We start from the raw sequence: 17,985 nt of genomic DNA, 5'->3' as shown, positions 1-17,985 counted from the left end.
GGTAGTTCTAGCATTACCCTTAGCGTGTGCACACTGAGCCCATGCCTCCTTCTTCATGTTCTCATGATCCAGTCTGTGTTTTCATACTTGGTACTTCAGGTTGTTTCATCTATTTGTTACTTAAACCAGCTTGAAGACTGATCAATCGATCGATTGAGGTAGAATCTTCTATTTAACAAACATTAGCTTCAAATTCTCAGTCCTCCTACCTCAGCCTTCCAAATGCTACTGTCACCAGTTTGGTTCTTAATGTTTGCTTGTTTGTTTTAATCTATATAAAAATCATCTCTCCATTTCAGATGTAAGGGATGCTTCCTTTAGAATTTTGAGGTGTAAATAAATACAGTCCTTCATATGGACACCGTGGACTTCCCCTCCCCACTGGCTGTAGACTAGTTAAGGCTGTTCTTTCCTCAGGGAGTGAACTCCATCAGAACTGACTCTCTGCTTTGACCATGCAGGACAGGCCGTTACTGCAAAGCCAGAAGATTGACATCAGCAGGCCCCTCAACACTCGAGCCGTCCCTCATCCCCAGTCACCTCGGCGAGTGCTCCCACCTCTCCACCAGGCCCCACGCGCACCTAGCGGCCCTGCCAGGCCCCTGCCTGCCAATCCTGCACTCAGGCAGGCCCAGGTATGCCTCCCGTGCTAATGGGGTAGGATGCAGTTCAAATCCAGGCTCTGCTAGTTGCTAACATGTAAACTTGGACAAATTGTTTAACATACTGATTTATGAAATGGAATTCAGCTAATCAGATGGTTAATAGAGATAACCCACATACAATGCCTACAGTAATTTTTAAAGTATTCAGAATTGTTTCCATGCCCATGCAATTTATCATCTAAGCCAGGATTTAAACTTTTTCTACCGTGAAGGCTTTTTACCTGGAGGAATTTTCACAGGACTCTGGGTATATAGGTAAGAAATGATAGGAAAATATTAAAAATCTGTATTTTCTCTAAGTCTTTGTTCTGGGGGAGCAGAGAACCTTCTGTGTACAACAGAAGCATGGTAATTCCTAACACTCTTAAATCTGAGCCGAGGCGCTCTTGGCAGTGTTTGTCGGTGGTGTATAGTGTGATCTTTTGCATCGCATGTTCAAAACTGAGGCTGCAGTGAAGTCATGGGATGCGACACAGGCCAGCACTGCCAGACCACCATAGGTTCAGTGCGCATTTGGCTTTAAAATAGCTTCCGGTTGCTGCATGTTGAGTTAATGGCACACAGCTGAAGAAGCTGGGATTTCAAGTGAAATATTTTGAGACTAGTAATGGGTACTGTTGGCAACTCAAATAATGAAACAGAATCGTTTTTAAATGCTATTGTTATAGTTTCCTGTGGGATTATTTTTATATATGTATAATTACGTCTTTAGCATCATTGAGGTTATTCTCTGTGCACATAGCTTTACAGCCTGTGATTCTGCTGTGAAGTTGTTTCTATATACCTTGGCATTGCAGAGCCTATAAAGTGTTCTTTAAGCAGCAGCATGCCGCTTGGATGTGGATTAGCTTTTGAAGAACCGGTGAGTTAGTGGATGTGGTTGATTGCTGTGACTTTTGCTTTATAATCAGCTCTCATTTGGAAGATCTAGACAGATGCATTTGGAGTTCCTTTAGGGAAGATTCAAGTGAAATATCAGATTGAAAACACAAATCTTCAAGTGGTCGAACAAAGTTAAATGTTTGGTTAGAGTATTGCATGTTCTCATATTGGTACCAGTGAGGTCATGATGAGAAAGACAAAGGTTGGTGTTTCAAAGCTTTGCTTATTTGATAGGTAAACTGCAACATCTCCTTTTTCTGTTCGTCCAGCAGTTCAGTCATCTCCTGAGAGGGGTACTGAAGTGTCCCTAAGCCATCGGTTTCTGTTTCGATTTAAACATTTCTTAGTATTTGAGGTTCATTTATCCAAAGTGTTTTCTCCTCCGCATTTTGAAATTTGGGGCTGGGTGTTGTGTGGGATTTCCTTTGGCTTTTGCGGGAGGCTCAGCAGCACTGACCTCTCTCTCAATGGACAATTACACTTGTAATCGTGTTTTTATTATTGCTGTCTCCTGAGGGTCAAAATTGGCCTTGATGGGAAAAAAAAAAAACAGCTCTCTGAAAATGAATCCATCTTTATCCCAGTATTTGATTGCTTCAGGAGAAATGTAGAATTCCCAGCCTTTAGGTCTCACTGACCTCATTTTTAAATAGTGGATGACTTAAATCATGCCTTTGAAGCTAGAAAAATGCCTCAGAGGTTAAGAACACGTACTGCTTTTGCAGAGGACCTGGGCTCAATTTCCAGAACCCACATGACTTCTGCAGGCTTGCACATGGTGCACATACACTTGGACACATGTGCACATATAATATATTTTAGGTGACCGTTATGGGCATCAAGAGCCACTTGGAATGGAATTTTTGCTTTCTGTCAAACAGATGTTTGTAAACCAATGAGAAGCTGATTATATGTGCTCATATATTGATCTTTTCAGCTCTTCCCCCTTCCTGATGTTCTGCATCCCATCATTTCTTTTCTGCCTGAAGGACTTCCATTCGCTGTGTATCTGTTAAGCAAGCCTACTATTGTTGGCATATTACTAGCACCCCTGTGTCTAAGGATGTCTTTTTCATCCAGGAAAGATAGTTTTGCTGGGTATAGAATTTTAGGTTGACTTTGGGGGGGGTGGCGTCCTTCTGTTCCATTTCATCTAGACTCTGCAGTGGTAAGAAATCCACCAAGAGTTCTGTGCACAGTCTCTGGTCCAGGAAAGAAATGTCACAAATCATTTGTGGGGGGTGGGGGTAGAGGTGGGATTCCTTTGGGTTGAGTAGGAATAAAACCATATATAGTCAAAATAATCGTTTTTCTAGACATCCTTCTTCTCAGGCTTATCCCTACAGAGGAGAGACTTTCTTCAGTTTCTTTTTATTTCTTTGGTGCCATTTAGTTATTTCCAGATTGTATATACTTATTTCTTGTTGCTCCTTTTATACGTCCTGACTGAGGCTCTAGCGTGCACACCTAGACCCACCACTGGGTAGTTCCTTGAGGCTAGAGTTCACCAGGTAGTCTTTTTCTCTAATTTTCAATTTATATCAATTGCTTGATGATCTTTTTATGCAAGTACTAAAAGGAATAAGGTAAGCTATGCTTATTCCATTTTGCCACAACCTCATTTCCCTTTTCCTTTATTGCTGCTAACAAATTAGTTTATATCTAGCAGCTCTTTGACACTTGGTTAATTTCTCTGTTCTAAACACTTGTATCCTTGTCAGTTTCGAGCTCTAAAGGTGTTGCTGCTCAAGTCCAGAACTGCCATTGTGAGCTCCTATCAGTAAGCTCCGTGGCATGGCTCTAGCAGTGTGCTCTGTGAATTATCTGTGGCTGTCCCTGGCGCTTTCTATTTTTTTATAAACCTCAATGTTGAGTCTTCTTTGCAAATGTAAATAGAAGTTTTTTTTTAATAGAATTTCTGTACTTTACTAGAGTTCTAGCTTGACCTCTAGCCGAGCAGGAACTCTGGTTTGAATACTGAATCGACGTGGCTTTCCTTTTGTGAACCTCTCATTCCTTGCATGCTCACAACGCCCTCCCCCACGCACCACCAGTCAGGATCCTGGCCTGGTGTCTTCGGTTGGTTTTGTGGATGGTGGACGATTTTCTCTTCCATCTGTTTTTTTCTGGTCTATCTCAGTTTATCCTGCTGGAAGGCAACAGGCAGGTCCCAAACATGTCTGGGCTGTGGCCTTACTTGAGAATCTTACAGGAGCCGTGAACCCCAGGATATGCAGCCGTGCTCAGTGCCTTGCACACATCCCTCGGGTACTCCCGGGGCCTGGAAACATCCACCCAGCGGGTTCCCTCACACTGAGGCTTCTTATTCCTCTCTCAGCGATGCCACTGCTGTACAGTGCAAGTGTGGATTAATAGGTCACGTGATTCGAAGAGCTATGCACAGTGATTTTCTCCCATAGCTATCGGTGCCCACAGAAGTGGCTCCTCCAGAGCAGCCACCCCAAAAGCCTTCTCTGTACGAACCTAAGGAAATCTTCCCCTTAGGCCACAAGTCACTGGGAACTCCACGGTCTCTCTCTAAGCTGTGTCTGTCTGGAGTCTTTCAGAAACACGTGTCACAGATACCTGTGGGGTTCCCCTCTTCACACGCAGGGATCTGGAATCCATTCCAGGCAGCTGTGGACAGTATCCAGAGGTGACTCTTGCTTGGCAGCAAGAATGGAACCCACTGGCACACTGCAGTTCCATGGGTGCCATCCCCCACGATAGGACCCAGATGTGCCTGCATAGCTAACTAGGCTATGCTTGTCCAAATTTATCACAGAAACACTCCAGGGATGGGACGACATCACGAGAGCTGCATTGGTTAACTTTGCATTTGACAAGTAAGCATTGTCTTTCTAGAAAACCTGCCATCCTCCACAAACTCAACTCATTGTCTTGTCCACAGTTGTGCCTCTTGGAAGGCAGGCTCCTCATCCCATGCTCAGGCCTTGTGTGGGACCTTCTTGTACATGCTGTGTGCACACGTGTGGCACTCAGAGGACAACCTTCAGGGGCTAGCACTCTTTCCACCTTGCAGGAGGCATGTGGTTTTGACAGTAGGGCAAGTCTCTGCCTCCATCTTTTCATAGGCGTGCTATGATTACAGATGTGCACCACCTCATCAGGATTTTGTATGTGAGTCCTAGGGATTTGAACTCAGGTCCTTACATTTGAGTAGCAAGCACTTCGCCCACTGAATCATCTCTATAGCCTTACAGTTGTGCCCAGTGTTACTTCTGGAGGAAGGAGAACAGAGGGGAAAGGTCCATGGCAGGGAGAATCCCTGGTCTCCCAGGACACCCTGCCATTTTCCCAATAAGCAGAGCATCACCTGGGTGCCACTGGCACAGCACTTAACCAAAATTCGCCTTGCTAAATACCTGTTCCATTGAATGGCATTTAAATGATGCCTGCTGATGTGTGGGGACACTTGATCTAAGAATCCATTTCTCATTACTTCCTACATGTTCCAGAAAACTAGGTTATTTAAAGTCTTCTGAGCGAATTGCAGACATAAACTCAGGGCTGAGATTATGTTCCCAGGTGTGTTAGAGAAACAGGGACTCTTAAAAACTCAACCCATCATTTGGGGATGACTGATGTTTACTGCATCATGTTCATTTCTTGAAAATGCTGCCAGGTCCTGGTTTGTGCACCATGTACCTACAATGCAGAAACTTCAGCCAAACGGCAATGATGGGATTCACTTACATAGTTATATTTATCACCAAATTGTTTGAGTGTGTGTGTGTGTGTCTACTCAAGTGTGCTCGTTGTTTTGCTACAAGGAGCCTGTGCTTGTGCTTTTAATGGTTACAAAATCATTCAAACATACACTTACTGAGCACTGAGTACATGGCAGGTGCCACAGAGCTGAATGCTTGGCAGGTGTTTCTGCCCCCCTCCCCCCCAGGAGCTGAGAGAAGTTGCCATCATAAGCTTCAGTTTATGGAGGTAACAGAGCACAGTAAGGCTGCATATTCCATGAGCAAGGAGATAGTGGAAGTGTCTTAGTTGTGGTTTCTATTGCTGAGAAGAGACACCATGACCATGGCATCTCTTATAAAGGAAAAACATTTAATCGAGGTGACTTACATTTTGAGAGGCTTAATCCATTATCATCATGGTGTGACATGGTGGCATACAGGTAGACGTGGTGCTGGAGAAAGAGCTGAAGTCCTGTATCTTGACTCACAAGCAACAGGAAGTGGTCTGAGTGTTACACTGAGTGAAGCTTGAGCAAAGAAGACCTCAAAGCCCACACCCACAATGACACACTTCCTCCAACAAGGCTATACCTACTCCAACAAAGCCACACCTCCTAATAATGCCTTTAATAATGCCTTATAGGGACCAATTACATCCAAACTACCACAGACAGGAAAGTCAAGGGCTCAAAGCTGCCCCCTCTACCTGCAGCATTAAGATGCCATCCACTGTCAGTAGATAGTAGTGTGCATTTTTGTCCAGACAGTTCCTAACCTGATGCCTCTTTCTGCAGAGCACCAGAGCTTTGCTGCACAGAGTCTGGGGGGAAAATGTCATCCCACTAAACCATGGTCCCCCCATGAAGCCAGGGCATCTGGTTTCCACCCAAAGGTGCTGACTTGATTTCTGAGTTACTCACTGTAGACAGGAATCAAAGCAGGACTTGGGTTTCCATAACAAGACTCAAGGTTTTCTTAAGGGGCCAGATGCCTCATTCTCCTCCTTCCTTATCCTTGCACTGTGTTTTGATTCAATAATATCTTACTCTTTTAGCTATCTGGTTCCTTTAGGGAGAGCGGGAAGTATTCATTTTACCTAATCAGTGAAGAAAGGGGGGTTCACAGTAGCCCTGCCTGCCATGGTTCTGGCTGTGGAAGATCCACTGGTGTGTCAGCTTTGCTCAGTTCCACGATGCCCGCATCCCTGTGGTAGGCTACAATCTTATCTATGGTCATAATGCCCACAGCATTTTTAGCCAGAGACAGACTCACTCGTTACAGCGAGATGTGTTAATGTCACCCTAGGACCGCAGTTGCGGCTCTGGCTTTCTGGGGTCATGGGCTCCAGTCTCCCTGCACAGAACTCCCAGATAGCAGGACATATTTACTATGGTAGACTATGTGCAAGCTGATAATGCATGACGGTCAAGGCAACAGGGCCACATTTTAATTTTGTCATGTTTGTTTTCAAAGTTGAGAGAGGGAGGAGGGGAGGGGGAGAGAGAACGTTGTTCTGCAATGCACTGCTATTGCTAGAACACAGGTGGGAAGCAGAGGCCCAGGACCCCATGTGACAGACAGGGTGGGACTTTTCTCTGCAACCTGAGGGAAAAAGAATGATGTTTGAATTTTGTTGAAAATACAGACTGAAGAAAAATGTACCAGTAAGAGCAGCCCGGAGTTCCTTCTTAGCTCCCACAGAGGTGGCTGCATTATACAGAGGCCTGACACCTCATAAGCAACCGTCTAGACTAGACCCTCTCCTGACCATGGCAAGGCGGGACAGATGGGGACCCTTACTGTCCTCGGAGCTCAGAAACTTTCCATCAGCATCTTGACTGTTTGGAGTTCACAGGGATGAACATCCCATTGTCCTCAAAGCTGAGAACCATCTGAGAGGACATGATGGCTCACAAGACTATGAGCAGAAATTGAGACTATCGTAGGAAAGTCATAATTATTCCTAAGTTTCCATATAAATCCAAATGTGTTAAAGCAGACTATAACATACACCTTACCTTCTCTCCTACACACCAATAAAACCCTGGTGTTATCTTTGCTGCAGAGACTAGATACTTCGTCATATTTAGCAGAAAAATTAGTATTGCTTTGGAAGGAATGATTTTATAACCTGAGTCTCCTTATGGTGAGTGTGTGCTTTTGTTTTTACATTACACACAGACATTGTGTTCGGTTTTCTGTTCTGTGATGAGAACTGGAGCTTGATTTGTGTGTGGCCTTCATTACCCAGGGCTTGTTGCTAGGGTGAAATTCCTGTCAATCACGGCTGTCAAATGGCAGCGGCTCTTACTCTGAGTGAACACATGCCAGGCCCTGCGCTAAGAGCTTTACTCTGTCCGTCCTCATTCCAACCCCGAGGGAAGGCTGTTATTATCCCTGCACTTGTCCAAAAGCTAGGGCACACTGACGTGTGCACAGCCAGTAAGGTCCTTACACCTACCTAGGGGGTTTGTCTATATTCTAGCGCCTTCTCCTATTTCCTCTGATGAGATCTGATAAGAGACATGTCACCTGTATGTCTGGCCCCTGTTCGGGGCTCTCTCTGAGTCCAATCTGTTGTTCATTCTTGGCACATCTCCCACACAGCTGTGGTTTGCTGACTTCTGTAGGCGCCCCATCATGTTGCAGGGAGCTGTTTAATCTGGTGTTGTAGCCTCTGAGCTGCTGTCTGTAGTTCAGGAGATGTGATTTTAGTTCAAGCACTGTGAAAACATCATATACATTTGAAGTAACTTTTTTGGTTTTATTTTTTGGTATTTTAAATTTTTTTATTGAGTTATACATTTTTCTCTACTCCCCTCCCATGATCCCCACACTCCCTATTTACTCAGGAGATCTTGTCTTTTTCTATACCCATGTAGTTTAGATTCATATATCTCTTTCTCCTCTTTGTTGTCTAGTTTCTCTGGGGTTGTGGCCTGTAGACTGGTTTTTCTTTGTTTAAAAGTCACTTATGAGTGAATACATACTAGTCTTTCTGTGTCTGGGTTACCTCTCTCAATATAGTTTTTTTCTAGATCTATCCATTTGCCTGCAAATTTCAAGATGCCATTATTTTTTTAACACTGTGTGGTACTCCATTGTGTAAATCTACCACATTTTTTTTATCCATTCTTTGGTTGAGGGGCATCTAGGTTGCATCCAGATTCTGGCTATTATGAATAATGCTGCTATGAACATAGCTGAGCACATATCCCTGTGGAATGATTGAGCTTCCTTTGGGTATATACCTAACAGCAATACTGCTGAGTCTTGGGTAGATTGTTTCCTAATTTTCTGAGAAATTGCCATACTGGTTTTCAAAGCAGCTATACAAGTTTGCACTCCCACCAGCAATAGAGGAGCATTCCCCTTACCCCACATCCTCTCCAGCATAAACTGTCAGTGGTTTTGATCTTGGCCATTCTGACAGTGTAAGATGGAATCTCAGAGTTGTTTTGATTTGCATTTCTCTGATGGCTAAGGATGTTGAGCATTTCCATGTCTTTTAGTCCTTTGAGATTCATCTGTTGAGAATTCTCTGTTTAGGTCTGTACCCCATTTTTTTTCATTGGATTATTTGTTCTTTTGATGTCAAGTTTCTTGAGTTCTTTGTATATTCTATATAACAGTCCTCTGTCTGATGTGGGGTTGGCTAAAATTCTTTTCCATTCTGTAGGCTGCCATTTTGTCTTGTTGACCACGTTCTTTGCTTTATAGAAGCTTCTGTTTCAGGAGGCCACATTTATTAATTTTTGCTATAAGTGCCTGTGCTACTAGGGTTATATTTAGGAAGTGGTCTCCTGTGCCAATTCATTCAAATGTACTTCCTACTTTCTCTTCTATGAAGTTCAGTGTGGTTGGTTTTATGCTGAGGTCTTTGATCCATTTGGACTTGAGTTTTGTGCATGGAGACAGATACAAATCTATTTTCATTTTTCTAAATGTTGATATCCAGTTATGCCAGCACCATTTGTTGAATATGCTTTATTCTTTCCATTTTACATTTTTAGCTTCTTTGTCAAAAATCAAGTGTTTGCAGGATTGATATCCAGGTCTTTGATTCAATTACATTGGTCCTCCTGTCTGTTTTTCCTCCAATACCAGACTGTTTTCATTACTGTAGCTCTGTAGTAGAGTTTGAAGTCAGGAATTGTGATGCCTCCAGAAGTTCTTTTATTGTACAGAATTGTTTTGGCTATCCTGAATTTTTTTGTTTTTCCATATGAAGTTGATTATTGTTCTTTCAAGGTCTTTGAAGAATTTTGCTGTGATTTGCTGGGCATTGCATTGAATCTGTAGATTGCTTTTGATGTAATTGCCATTTTTACTATGTTAATTCTACCTACCCAAGAGTGTGGGACATCTTTCCATTTTCTGGTGTTGATGTTTGGATCCTGATGGACACATGGATCTACCAAATCCCAAGACAGTGCAGGTTTTGTGTGACTTTTAAGGTGTGTTTTGCTGTGTAGCCTCAATGCCTGCGACCACGTGTGTGCCCCACCATGCCTCTTCATGCAAGTGCCATCAGCTCATTTAATGACCAGGACATCCTGTAAGGGATTCTAACTCTGATCCTCAGGGTCCTTTTCCCCCTGCAATGATGGGGCCAAGAATGGAAAGTGTCATGCTAACCAGACCTATCCTGGACCCAGGAGAGTTTGTACAGTATTTGCTGACTGATGCTTACCAGGGGCAGAGAGGAAGGTACCCCAGGAGATGCCTCAAGGGGTCTTAGATTTCCATGAAGCATTTAAAGTTGCCACAGGAATAACTGCTGGTATAATAATTATCCATGTGCTGGGAACATCTTCCATGTTCTTTTATTTAAGCCCCATACCAGGGCTACAAGATAGGTTACTCCATTTTCCAGAGAGGTAGACTTGTGTGAGTCCCTTTGGATATAACTCAATGTAGAATAACCCTCAAGTTCTCGCTCTGACCCCTTGGCCAGGAACCCATCACTCCATAGTGTCCTCACAGGCCTTTACTTGTCCCATAAGTCACTATATGGCTCCTTTCTACAGATAATGCAACAAGTTGTACAAATTACAAAGCATTCTGACTATCTTTTTCAGATCCTGACCCCAGGAGGATGGCTGTCTTCTAAATCCTGTGCATCCTCAGTTTAGCAAGTCCTTCATAAACTGAGATTGTCTGAAAGCATGGGTGGATTTATATCCATCCGCTAGGGGCACTGACAGAACCCTACCATCCACTGTACCCCTAAGACGTGTGAGGTCAAATGACCCACATAAGAGTGTACCTACATGATTCTTTTAAATGTTGCAGAAAATTCCACATGAAGGCTAAAACAGGCCCTACTTTGTATCGTAGAAGGGTTATGAATCGGAGATGAAGCCAGCACTGTGTAGCAATGTGCACTGCCTTCCAGGAGACTACTGGGTCCCAGGGTCCAGTTCTGACCACAGAGCTGAGTCACATGTGGTCTGTTGTCTGTTGCAGGGCACCCACAAACCCAGCCCTCCTCAGAAGCCTCTGCCTGCTGATCCATTGAGCAGGGCATCTCGGCTCACTAGTGCCTTGGTGAGGACCCCAGGGCAGCAAGAGCCTGGGTTCCGCCCAGCCCCAAACAGGTAGGTGTCCTCTAACGGTGGAGGGTAGCTGAAGTAACCACACTGGAGGTGTGGCAAGTTTCAGGTGTTAAGTTGTGTTTCCTGCTTCCAGCATGGGAAGAGTGGGAGATATGTGTAAAAGTACACCAGGAAGCAATCAAAGCAAACTATACCCATGCATACCTAAACATCACCCCAGGGCTCTCAGCAATGGCTCACTTACTTGAGAGATCATAGCAGGATGAAGATGACCCAGGAAGGATGAGCTGCTGACACGGGCCCAGCCTGGTCTCCTACAGGCACTAAGGAAAATGGTTTATCTGTATAAAGGCAGGACCCTCCACTACCCTCACCAAGACTTGCTCTGCCTACTCCAGGGGCTGAGACAATAGTTCAGGTTGAGAGATTGTGGAGAGGTGAGGCCTAAGCAGCTGCTCAGTAGGGTCCTCCTGGGGGCTTCTCTACAGCTGAGTGATCTGTGCTGGCTCTCTCTGGCTATGGTCATCTTCACCCCTCTCCCATAGAGGATGAGGCAGATGTAGCCCAGATTCTATTTACATGGGGAGAGGTAACCCACAGCTTTACTAAAGCTGGCTCGTGCCTTTGCAACCTAGCCAATATTAAAGTATATCAAGTTGCATTTAAAATGAATACTCAAAACGTTGCTCCCAGATCCTTGCTGCTAAGGTTACTCACATCAGGAATCTCTATGGGGGAATCCATGGCATGCTGGCTGCTCTCCCATCGTCCAGGTTTGCTGGTGCCATAGTGTAGCTGGGGACATTGACAAGATGGAAATCAGCAAATGCCGCAGCTCAACCTCTTCCTCGGTGAAATTATTCCCTTGTGGGTCTTTTGTTGTTTTGGTTTTCCTCAGTTCCTGGGATAAAACGTACTAGGCAGGCGCACCATAGCCTAGCATTTGTCTCCCTAGGAGCCAGGTTGACATGAGCCACTCAATCTTTATCCTCCTTTGGGATGGGACTAGAGGAACGAGCTACCACGCCTGGCTAGCAGATCATTAAACTCACGGCCCACTCTTCTGACTCATGTGCCCTCTAGCAGGCCATGAGCTCTCCGAGCACCAGAGAACAAGAGATGCTGTTAGCAAGGCTGCACGCTTAGGAACTCCCATCTCTGCAGGGGAAGACGCACGTCATTGATTCATTACGGCTCTTGGGAGGAATGTGTTGGCCTAGGAAAGAAATGGCTGCCTCATAAATCTCAGAGATAATGCTGGTCAGAGGGTCAAGAGAACAGTCTAGCTCTCCACTGTGGAAATGCAGAAAGAGCTGCATAGCTTTTGAGTTACTTTTTATATTTCACTAGATAAAACTACTGCATGGACATGATAAGGCCGACCAAGGGGCACTCCTTTTCAGAACATCCCAAGCAGCCCCCTGCCTCACCTCTACTGATGTCAGCCTGGCTCCCCATCTCTTGAGCTGTGCCATGGGATCAAAGTGGCTACTAGGCATGTTGGAGCTGGTTCAAAACTGAAATAAGAGAGTAAACGTGTACCAGATTTCGAACACTTAATTCTGCCCCCTTGATTCTCCCAGTTATGTATGCTGATTATATACTAAGATGATACAGCAATAAAATTGAGCTTACCTGTGCCCTTGTTAGAAATATAGAATTTGAGGCCTGAGAGAACAACTCAGTGGTTAAGAGCACTTGCTGTTCTTCCAGAGGGCTGGAGTTCTGTTGCCAGCACTCCCATTGGGTGACTCACAAGGATCTGTAACCACTCCAGGGGGATCAGAAGCGCCCTCTTCTGGCCTCCACAGGCACCTGCACTCACATGCAGAGACATTACAGATAAATCTAAAAGGAAAAACTAGGGATTGTCTTGAGCCATTCATGTCCATTTTTCTGCAAATGGTGCTAGTCTAGAATCAACTCATAGATGGGAGGCACAGCTCCAGAGAGGGGAGGTGGCCTGTCATAAATCACTAGGACTTCTGCAGTGAGGTCCTTGGTGCGCTCTGCATTCTCTCCCAAAAGCTAGCCTGGCCTCCAGTCTCAGGTGGAGATCAGTGGCTTCTAGCCTGGGAGACCCACCAGTCTCCAGGAGCAGCCTCCCGCCTAGCTTTTGTGTCTATAGAACGGCTTCAGAGCATCTAACTGCAGTTTTGCTTTCTCCTCCCTGGCTTGCTCTTGATTCAGACCTGCTCCTAAGCACCAAGTGCCCCGATCTTCCCACAATGCCTACATCAAGTGACAAGCAAGCCCAGACTGGTCCTCAACAGTGAAGACAGAAGTTTGCACTATCTTCAACTCCGTCGGAGTGATTTCTTTTTATACCAACTTTCAAGAATTTTCAAAGTGTTTAAAACGCCATTGTTTCCAGAACTTAGAGCTACTGCCGTTGGTGCTGTGCTGTGGTGCTTTGTGTCCTTGCTCAGGTACTTGTAAGTTATTAATTTATGCAAAGTGTCTATTACTGCGCAGGGCGCCGTAGCAGGCATTTGTGCCATTGCGGGGTTTTCTACAGAAGGCTCCTTGTGCTTCATTCTTCTGGCGGACTTGAATGATCCTGCCTGATGGGATCCAAGACGAGATGTTTACTTCCTGTTTGAGGCCTTATTGGAAAACAGCTCCCCAGCTCCCCAAGGCTGTGTTACAGTACCAGATACACAGCTCAGGATACCCCAAGCGGAACCTGGAAAAAGGGTTTTTTTTATTTTTATTTTTTTGGAATCCCTTTCTTGGACTGCAGCCAGGGCCTTAAGGAAGGTCTTGGGCCCTACATACTGACAGGGCTTCAGACTCTGCAGCTCTGCACCCTGAAGATCTTGGAGAAAACCTAGAGTACTAGCAAGAAGGCTGAGGTGTGGCCACACCAGGATAGAGACTGGAACCCTAGTCCAGGCAGACAGTTGACTTTGAGCTGAGAGGTCATGAACACCTTTGGAGGAAAAAGAAGTCTGTGATGCCGCCCAAGGCTCTGCTCCCAGAGCCAGCAGGAGCTTCTCTCTGGCTGCCCTTGTGCACAGTGCTGGCATGCATGGGCATGTTGTTTACACTGGGAACAGTGGTGTTTCTGCGAGAAAGCCACTGCCCAGGCACTGCAGACCTCTGTCTCCTGCCCCGTTTCGAGCTAAGCAAATTGCCACATTGTCTTCTTGACTGTAATACAATGACCCTGTGTTCTGACAGATAGAAGCGGCTTTCTATGGGACCATAAACATTTTCAGATGTGAGCCGGTAACCAGATCTAGTCGATCAACCCTGGAGATAAAAATCTCCTCTTTTACTGCAAGGCTCCACTTATTAAAAATTAGGCAGAATCCATATGCTTGCAAACGTTATAACCACGTGGAATGTTATTCTCATCGCACAGCCATGTCTGCTATCCTTATTAGTAGTTGCGGGACAAAGAACCCAAAGTCACCCATCTCTTCTGTTGAGGGCATCCTGTTTTCTGCAGCATAGCATCTCAGTCGTGCCCACACTGGGAACGTGCCTGTTGTTAACTCATCCTAGGATGACAGAGACATCAGTTCCCCAATGCCAAAGGCTCAGGAAAGGCAGACTTAGTCAGGAAACTCCTCCATCTTTCACTCTTTCATGCCTGGCTGGAAAGCCGCCTTCAGGAGCAGATCTTTAAGATGCCTCAAGCTAATGCCGTGAAAGATAGTTTTAAACATGCAAGGCAAATGGCAGAGGCATCACTGTGTCCTGGCAAGGTGTGGGATGATCGGCTTTCACAGTAGAAGGTAATTGACATTGGTTTTGTAGCATCTGAGTATTTTAGGATCAGGCATCTTCAAACAGGTAGTATCAATGGTTGCCCTGTGTCTTGAAGCCGAAGGGGAAATACAGACTTAGACTTTGTTTTGCTCTCCAGAATTCAAACTGTATTCAGCCTTGGGAAACACATGGTCTTGAACACAAGTGGGTAAAAAATCCACATCACAGATGCACAAAAGAACTCTCATAGGCTGTCTCGTTTCCTGGCACAGTGACAGTTTCGCTGCTGCCGGGACACATGCAGAATTTTTGCAACTGATGTGAGGTTGGGTAGTTGTATTAAGTTCAAACTTACACAACTGGAAAAGTTCCAGAGCTGTGTGAGCATGGTCACACTCAAAGGTTTAGTTGGAACAGGTGATGAGCCCACCCTTTGGGTGGAGTGAGAGGGAAGCTGCAAACCCACATTTCTTCTGTCATTTCTGTACTTTGGTTTTGGAGTACCAGGGAGAGTTTGATTTAAAGGATGTTGGAACCGTGCTCTTTGCCATCTCCCCAGAGGCTACCAAGGATGCCGATGGTTCCCTCACAGCTGAGTGGTGCTGGCTGCTTGTTTTCCAGAGCCATGCATCTGTTTCTGAATAAGAACATAGTTAATCCTGATATTCCCTTACGGGATAGACAGTATTATCAAAAGAATACCTCTAAGATATAGTAGTTATCAAATAAAGCATATTTAGCAATAACCCCAATTTTAACAAAACTTAGGAACCAATAACCAGCATGGGGGTTTATTGAGAGGATAGTTTGTCTCTCCCTTTCTATAGCCTTTAAGTGACAGAGACCAAAATGAATACTCGCAGTTCAATTGCAGTCTATCTTACGTTTAAACACACTGTACACATGAGTAGTCGGCTGAGGTTTCTGAGACTATCCCTGAGAAAGTCCAGCAGAGTGGTCCAGTGCCCAGACATGAGGCAAGTGCCCAGACATAGGCATGGCCGGATGTCCTCATGTCCTTCCTGCACCAAGGTGATGTGACCCCGCTTTAGGGAGGAGGTGGACCTTGCCGGCATTCCACTTAAGAGCTGGTCTCCTACAGTATTCCCAAGTCTGCTTTTCCAGTACGTGGGATCAGATGGAGAGCAACAATGCATTTTTTCCATTTCAAAATATGCATGCCGAGTTTGCGCTGTGTGAGCGTTTCCAGCTCACACATGTGGGATGACATCACAGAAACCACACAAGCAACAAATTAAACTCTACGGGAAGAAATACTCCTGACTGGTCTCTGAGGAGACGTTTTTATGCCTTCTTAACTTTATTAGGAATTCTCAGGCTGAAGCTATGGGTCATTGTTCTCCAACAAATCAATACAACCCATCAATGCATTCCCTAGGAACTGCCAAAGCCTCGGCTGTGTCTGAATGTTCTTAGGAGCCTGTGATCCCCATGGTGCTACAAAGAGGCTGGAGCTGGGCCAATGAGGAGGCCTGAGCATCCTCCTGCCTCTCCGCAGATGTTTACTAAGCACTCTGAGCCAGCGCCACCCTGACAACTGGGGGGACAATGGCTGGGCAGCAGGGCGCCTGGCCACTTGCAGCTCTTTCCTCTGAGGCTTGCTTCATGTTTTAATTCTCTTAGATCAGGCCCTAGCCCAGGGACACTTAGTCTACAGATCCTCCCCCACTGTTCTCAGATGCCCTCGGTCATACACAAATGACTGAGACTAAGAGACACCAACAGTCCCAGGAGCCCCTCCCCCCCCCAAGAACCAAGAGCTGGGTGTTTTGAGCAGTATGGCAAAGTGGGTAAGGATACTGAGAGGCCATTTATGCTCTCGTCCACTCCTAGTTCCGCCACACAGCTCAGCAGTGGCTCCATCATATAAAGTACACAGGAAAACACAGGCACCAACTTGTCTTCCTCTCTTGCCAATCACAAGTGCCTTACTCTGGCCAGACCCCATGCCAAAGCCTCCCTCATCCGAGAGAGCCAAGGTTTTACCTTTGTCACCACTTCAAGCCAAAGTGGCAATGTGTGGCTACCTTTCAAGGTTCACCTACTAGACAGTCCAGTCCAGCCTTCTCCAGGGCCATAGCACAGAGCCGCCCCCCTCCCAGCACGCACCAGCCTTGAATCTATCCCACTGCGTATCAACCACAGTGACCTCCCTCCTAATGCCTTGCTCTAATTAGAAGGTAGAGTTGGCCATAGAAAATCAAGTTAGCACTGACTGCAAAATGCTGTTGCTGCAACTTGAATTTCCCACTGGCGTCTCTTGCTTTTCAACTCTAATGAAGTAAGTAAATCTCCCAGGTCTGTGAGCCCCATACTCAGGACCACTGGGCAGTGGGGACCCTTGCAGGAGACATTTGTGCAGACAATGAACAGACCATTTTTGTGCCTTTTGTGGGGAACAACATACAAGCATACATCTTTTCTCTCTCTCTCTCTCTCTCTCTCTCTCTCTCTCTCTCTCTCTCTCTCTCTCTTTCACTCTCTCTCTCTCTCTCTTTCACTCTCTCTCTCTCTTTCACTCTCTCTCTCTCTCTCTCTCTCTCTCTCTCTCTCTCTCTCTCTCTCACACACACACACACACACACTTACATTATTATCAAACCATTGCAAGCTTTTCTCATATGAGAGAAACTAGGAAAAGCAGCCCAGCATTGTGAAATTGTTGGGATGCTCAATAATGGGTAGAGATTGGCAGGAGGCCTAACACTCAGCAACTGGAAAGTGATTTGGCCCCTGCAAGTTGAGAGCCCAGCCACCCGCCTGCCTTTCTATACCTTCAAAGATCATGTTCTGTGTTTTTTGTAATTCTCCAATAAAGTAACATTTTAGTTCCCAATTTAGCACATTTAAATCGAGACAGATTCCGCATCACATGATTTCCTTACAAACAAGTCAAACAGTGGGTTATCATCCTTGGCCTGTATGTTGGTACTTCTTAAGGCAGTGACTGGAAAACACACACACAAACACACACACAAATTTCATGAGACTCCAAGGCAGAACTCTTGGAACTAACAGTCCTCCTAGCAGGGCAACTTGGTAATGGTTGGAAAGCCAGCCATCGGAATACGGCAACCACCAACGTAACTGACCAACCACAAGCTGCTTAGCTCCTTTCTGATTAATCGTACATCTCGGGTAACCCGCATAGTCGTTCTGCAGGGCTTCATCCATTGATAGCGCTTTGATAAACTCATGTTTTCACCTTTGTATGTTACATGCGGTTATTTTTGTACGCATTTCTCATATGGGGGAATCTACAAGTAAATACAGCCTACTAGTTCAGTAGAAAATGTCATTGTTAAGAATATTATACCCAATAAACAGTAAACAGATAAACATTGCGTGTCTCATTTGTTATCGAGAATCTTGTGTAGAAAAACAGAGCTCTGTTTTCATTCATTTACAAATGTAAGGGCATCTGGGAGC

The 17,985-nt window shown here is 45.3% G+C and overlaps 1 protein-coding gene across 1 annotated transcript in view; it reads left to right on the top strand.

Annotated features, from left to right (window-relative positions):
• The window catches only part of Adam12 (ADAM metallopeptidase domain 12), a 306,281-nt gene extending 288,384 nt beyond the window's left edge, over positions 1 to 17,897 (top strand). Inside the window, exons 21-23 of the mRNA XM_075972576.1 lie at positions 462 to 635; positions 10,730 to 10,860; positions 13,009 to 17,897. Of these exons, the coding sequence (XP_075828691.1) occupies positions 462 to 635; positions 10,730 to 10,860; positions 13,009 to 13,063 (360 nt within the window). The 3' untranslated portion in view covers positions 13,064 to 17,897. The remainder of the gene's footprint in view (positions 1 to 461; positions 636 to 10,729; positions 10,861 to 13,008) is intronic.
• Positions 17,898 to 17,985: the final 88 nt, after the last annotated feature.

Source organism: Microtus pennsylvanicus, chromosome 5 (assembly GCF_037038515.1).
Source record: "Microtus pennsylvanicus isolate mMicPen1 chromosome 5, mMicPen1.hap1, whole genome shotgun sequence".
NCBI lineage: Eukaryota > Metazoa > Chordata > Mammalia > Rodentia > Cricetidae > Microtus > Microtus pennsylvanicus.
The sequence above is the reverse complement of the archived record's forward strand: the minus strand, read 5'-3'. Positions and strand labels throughout refer to the sequence as shown.